The sequence below is a fragment of the Neovison vison genome, chromosome 3 (assembly GCF_020171115.1).
Source record: "Neovison vison isolate M4711 chromosome 3, ASM_NN_V1, whole genome shotgun sequence".
Taxonomy (NCBI): Eukaryota; Metazoa; Chordata; class Mammalia; order Carnivora; family Mustelidae; genus Neogale; species Neogale vison.
In genome coordinates, this window is record NC_058093.1 from 213,599,426 (window position 1) to 213,605,569 (window position 6,144).

Here is a 6,144-nt window from a genome sequence, read left to right on the forward strand (position 1 = left end):
ACCCACCCAATGGATTCTATCTTAATAAGGTCTCTCAGCACCTCCATCTGTTGCCTTCCAATACCACTATATCACTTCACCTCTAGACAGTTACAACAGCTTAATTGTAATATCAACAGTTTTTTCTCCATCAATTCCACCAGTGTTGATCTACACTCCAAAAATCCCAGAATTAATCATATGACTGCCTGTTTTCAAAATAATGGATACTTAGGGGTGCCTGGGTGGCTCAGTGGGTTAAGCCTCTGCCTTCAGCTTGGGTCGTGGTCTCGGGGTCCTGGGATCCGGCCCCACATCGGGCTCTCTGCTCAGCGGGGAGCCTGCTTCCCCTCTCTCTCTGCCTGCCTCTGCCTATCTGTGATCTCTCTGTCCAATAAATGAATAAAATCTTTAAAAATAAAATAAAATAAAATAAAAATAATGGATACTTCTTCATTGCACAAATATAGAAGCAAACTCAGTTTTGCTTTTACAGTCCTCTACAATTTTCTACCTACTTTTCCAGGATTAGATTCCACAGCTCAATCTATCATTTGAGCCTATTATCCATCAAAATCATAACCACTCTTAAAAGAGGGAACTCAAGGGCGCCTGGGTGGCTCAGTGGGTTAAGCCACTGCCTTTGGCTCAGGTCATGATCTCAGGGTCCTGGGATCGAGCCCCGCATCGGGCTCTCTGCTTGACAGGGAGCCTGCTTCCTCCTCTCTCTCTCTGCCTGCCTCTCTGCCTATTTGTGATCTCTCTCTCTGTCAAATAAATAAATAAATAATATTTAAAAAAAAAAAAAAAAAAGGAGGGAACTCAAGGGCACCTGGGTGGCTCAGTGGGTTAAGCCGCTGCCTTCGGCTCGGGTCATGACCATCAGGATCCTGAGTCCCTCATCGAGCTCTCTGCTCAGCAGGGAGCCTGCTTCCTCCTCTTTCTCTGCCTGCCTCTCTGCCTACTTGTGATCTCTCTCTGTCAAATAAATAAACAAAATCTTAAAAAAAAAAAAAAAAAAGAGGGAACTCAAACTCCACTCTTCATCTTTATACCCTCCATATAATGATTAAGAAAGGGCTCTGCACAAAAAAGGGCAAAATTCTCAATTCTTGAAAATCTTCAAATCTGTCTGGAAGCATTACATTTTTAAAAAATCACTATTTAAACATTAACCTTTCATTTAAGAAGCCCTCCAAAAACCCAGCAAAAACAAAAAACAAAAAACAAAAAAAACCTTTCAATTAAAGTATCCTAGGGGTGTCTGGGTGGCTTAGTAGGTTAAACCTCTGCCTTCAACTCAGGTCTTGATCTCAGGGTCCTGGGACTGAGCCCTGCATAGAGCAGGCACCCCTAGGATACTTTAATTGAAAGGTTGTTTTTTTTTTTTCTTCATTCTTACTAGTCTGAAGATAATTTAGATAGGGTAACTATGTCTATCATTGCTGTAGACATTTGACCTTCCAAGTCTCAGTCGGGGGAGATGCTGAGTACTTTCACAGTAATTTTCTTTTGCTAAGTTCCAAATACCAGTATAACTGGAAGTAGAATCCTTGGTCCAGATTATTGCTTTTAATCCTCATCTTAGTAAGAATATAATCTGTGTTGCACATTATTAGCATTTAATAAATGTTGATTAAGAATGCTGGGTTTTTGGAGGGCTTCTTAAATGAACCCCCCCCCCCGGCCTGCCTACTTGTGATCGACCTCTCTCTCTCTCTCTCTCTGTTAAATAAATAAATATTAAATAAATAAAGTATTCTAAATCTAAAGATTTTTTTCAGTCTTTATTTTAGATGTTAAATTTTTAAAAAGAGCTGAACGCTGTTATGGACAGCTCTGAACCTCATGACACCTGTACTGGCATACTTACCAGCAGATGGAATAGCAATCAGATGTATGACAGAGAAGTGATGCTATGGGCAGTACTTTCTAGGGCCTTATATCTTTTAGACCTGACCTAATTTAATTCCTCTTTTGGCTCCTAAACCTCTGAGTTCACATTAATTTTCACAGTTGCATATGTGAAGCATTTTGCTCCTCAAGAGAATGAAAATAGTCAAGATTCAATTAGCTTTTTAAAATTTAATTAGTCTAAGATACTTGTTAAAACATGCCCTTTATGGCATTTCTACAATCACAATCATTCAAATTTGAATACATTTATAAAACAGACTTGCTTACAACAGTAAAATATGCCCAACTCTAAAGCTATTAATAACACTATTTAAAGACAGCGGGATATAACAGAGCTGCAGCATTTGAGACAGGATCTCAGTCTACAATCTCAGGTCTGGCTCTTCAGTTGTATGACCTGAAGAATTTGCTTCACCTGAAAATACATTCTCCCCTGAAAGAGGGATATCAAGCCCTTTCCTCCTTCAAGGTGGCTGTTCAAATAAAATGAGATGATATATCCAGTACAGTACCTGCCACCAAGTGTTCAATAAATATTAGTTTGCCTCCTTCACTCAACGCAAGACACACTCACAAGAAAAATAGGTGTAAGGGAGTCTACACTTCATTAAGTCCTCATCAGCACAAAACAATACAGTTAATTCTAATAAACAGAACCACGAACGTTTCTGAGGAATATGGATCAAGATAAGGGAGAGTGCCTGTAATTCTGCAAGAACTCTATTAAGGCTGCATAATTACTGACCACGAAAACATTAACAGGGAAAGTCCACAACTATTGGGCTAAAACGTCTGAATACATTTACGCTAGTAAGAGAGCTCACTCCGGGTAAAGAAAAAAAGAGTGAAATTAGGCCCAACTCCAATCGACTCTTTAATAAATCAAGAGAGCCGTGCGGGCTTATCCTTTCTGAAACGCAAATGATATGGGTATTAAAATCCATTTTAAAACTTCAAGATTAAAACAGTTCACAACCAACAGTGATGCTACTAACGCTTTTTATACAAAGCCTGCGCAGGAAAACACCGTTAGCACTACTAAAGATACTTAATGAAAGCCGTTCGCGGAATACAGGCGAGGGGAGGAAGGTAATTATTTTCTGCGTTCTGCACACATGCCGAGGCGAAGGGCTTTTAAGACCGTGGCCAACACCACCACCGACAAGCTTCTGAAGGAATTCCCGGCTCTACAATCGGATGTCAAGAAGAAAGCCACGATGCTAGCAAACCGGAGGATGCGGGGACGGGAACCCCTAACGTTCTCTTCCCGGAGATCCTGGCTGTAAAATCTCCGCTACGCCTGTATCTGGGGGTACGCGGGTACTGGCCTCCGCCCCCTATGCCCCTCCCTGCGGCAAGCGAAGGCCGGTCGGCGAAACGCCCGCGAGCAACACCCCAACCTCGACCGGCCCCCGAACTCCGCCCGAGGCCCCCGGCGCACCCACCGCAGTGAAACCAAGGGTTGGGGTCTAGGCGGCCCGGGAGGCCGGGGCGCGGACGAGGCCGCGGCTGCGTCCGCTGTGTCCCCGGGCAGTCGGGTGGGCGGGCGTGGCCCGGCCTGCGAGAGGGCGCGGACACTCACCACACCATGCCGTAGGCGCCCTCGCCGATGTACGAGAGGTTGGTGTAGCGCGGCCCCACATCGAACACCTGCCCGCGGACCATCTCCGGGCCCGCGCCCGCCGCCGCCGCCGCCGCCATGTTGGCTGCCGGGCCGCCGCCGCCGCCGCCGCCTCCGCCGCGAAGGGCTCGACGCTCTGCAGCCGCCGCTCGGCCCACGCCGCGCCTCCCGGAGGGACCGCGCCGCTGCGAGTGCAGCTGCCGATGCCGACCGGGAAGGACCAAGGGCGGAACCGCTTAGAAGAGCAGGAGAGGACACCACCACTCGGACCGACTGCCTGCCTGACTGACTGACGGACGGGCCAGCGGGCGGAGGGAGGGGCGCGCGCCGTGGAGGGCGCCGGGGAGGAGCCAATAAGCGTGCAGGCGGATAGGCTCCCCACCGTCTGGGGGCGGGGCTGCACGGGCCGGCGGAAGCGGCGAGGTCGGGGCGGAGCACTGCGGCGGCGGTAGAGTCACCGCCCTGTTTGGTCACTTGCGTTCGTGGGGGAGTTGGCACGGGAGGAGGCTCTCTAGACGCAGAAGAACACCTAAGGGGGCGCCTGGGTGGCTCAGTGGGTTAAGCCTCTGCCTTCGGCTGGGGTTATGATTCCGGGGTCTTGAGATCGAGCCCCACATCCGGCCGGGCTCTCTGCTTGGCGGGGAGTCTGCTTCTCCTTCTCTCTCTGCCTGCTGCTCTGTCTACTTGTTATCTCTCTCTGTCTCTCTCTCTCTGTCAAATAAATAAATAAAATCTCTCTGTCAAATAAATAAATAAAATCTTAAAAAAAAAAAAAAAAGGCCCCGAGGCATGGCACCAGCGAGAGGTGTACCACTGAGCCTGAGAGGCTGTCGGGGCAGGGAAAACCCGGGAGCCAGGTACTGACTGAATCGCAACGACGTGGGATAGCGCGTGGGGGACAACGCCGGGGAGCCACAGGCCGGCCGCAGGCGTGGGGCAGGCTTCCGCGACTCGGTGGCCCCCACACAAACTTAGAGGCCTGGAGACAAGGACAGAAACAGAAAGACATGACCGAGACGGCGAACGATATTTGCATACTGAGAAAGTGTAAAACGCAAAAGTTGAAACTAAAGCGAGAGACTCAGGTTCCACTAATCAGACACGTTTGTTCAACCAGTGTTTGCTGAGCATCTAAGTTGTTCCTGGGCATCCACATTCTAGAGTGAGGAGATAGGTAGTAAGAAAGAAAGGAGGGAAGAGGGGTTTAAATATATATATATATATATAATATATATATTATATATATATATATGCTCAAGTTGTGATAAGTATTGTGAAATATAAAGCAGAGTAAGGGGTAAGAGGGTAGTGGAGAAAGGGAGATTCAGAGCCTGAGACCCAGATTGGTACAGATGGGTAGAATCTTAGGACATGCCAAAACAAGAATGCAAAGGTGTAAACACCAAAACTAAAATATTAAGATCTAGAGAAAATGAGACAAACACACTGGGGCCCTGAAGTACACACAAACACCAGAGGTTGAAAAATAAAGATCAATCCTAAAGCCCGTGAATACCAAGAATGACTAAGACAATGAGACAGAAATGAAACAATCACTGCTTCTGAACATTTCCCAGGCCATCTTTGGAGGGGAACTAAGGATGTAAGATCCTGCATCTCAATTGTCCAACACTGTGATCTTGAAAGCCCTCAACTCTGGACTTCTAGAGGTCAGCAAAATTCAGTTAGTCAATCTCAAAGGTGAATAGGCAAATTATTTAAAAACCTGGTATGAAAAAGGTACGTGGCATGTAAGATGAGAAATAGTGCTAGAGCCAAAAATTACTAAGCACACTTTACATTTACAATTACAACCACTAAGCACAACCCAGTTTTAGATACATCTTATTTTTATTCTTGATTATAAGAGTACATTGCATCTTTGGGCGCCTGGGTGGCTCAGTGGGTTAAAGCCTCTACCTTTGGCTCAGGCCATGATCCCAGAGTCCTGGGATACAGCCCCACAGGGGGCTCTCTGCTCAGCAGGGAGCCTGCTTCCCCCTCTCTCTCTGCCTGCCTCTCTGCCTACTTGTGATCTCTCTCTGTCAAATAAACAAAATCTTAAAAAAAAAAAGAGTACATTGCATCTTTTAAAGAACAGACCAAGATAAATGGAGAGTACTATGAAATTTAAACCACAGTAACCATAGTAAAATCCAATAGTTAATGCAGTAAAAAGCAGATTTGACAACACAGAAGAGCAAATCAGCAATACAGAAGACAAGCATAAGAAATACTCAAAGTGCTGGAATTCTTTGAGAAAAAAATGAGTAGGAGAATGTCATGAAGATTCAAGCTATAGGCATCCCTTCTCAAAAGAAGACAGAGTAAATCAATTACAGGCAGTAATTTAAATTACAATAAAATTTTCCTTAGGATTGCAAAGATCTGACTGCAGGTAGAAATTTGAGTAAATTCACTGAGATCTAGAAAAACTAATGAGCAGAAACCAACTTCAAGACCTAATCTGGAAATTTTCTTTAATTTCAGGGAAGAGAACAAACACTAACATTATCCAATAAATAAAAATATATATTTTTTAATTTTTTTTCCAGATTCTTCCTTTGCAATAATCAAATGCAAAAGGAAAATGGAACAAGACTGACAGCACTTGGATGGGGCGCCTG

At 45.6% G+C, this 6,144-nt stretch overlaps 1 protein-coding gene across 1 annotated transcript in view; it reads right to left on the reverse strand.

Annotated features, from left to right (window-relative positions):
* The window catches only part of MAPK1 (mitogen-activated protein kinase 1), a 113,307-nt gene extending 109,520 nt beyond the window's left edge, over window positions 1-3,787 (reverse strand). Inside the window, exon 1 of the mRNA XM_044243782.1 lies at window positions 3,479-3,787. Within this exon, the coding sequence (XP_044099717.1) occupies window positions 3,479-3,597 (119 nt within the window). The 5' untranslated portion in view covers window positions 3,598-3,787. The remainder of the gene's footprint in view (window positions 1-3,478) is intronic.
* Between the last annotated feature and the right edge of the window lie 2,357 nt (window positions 3,788-6,144).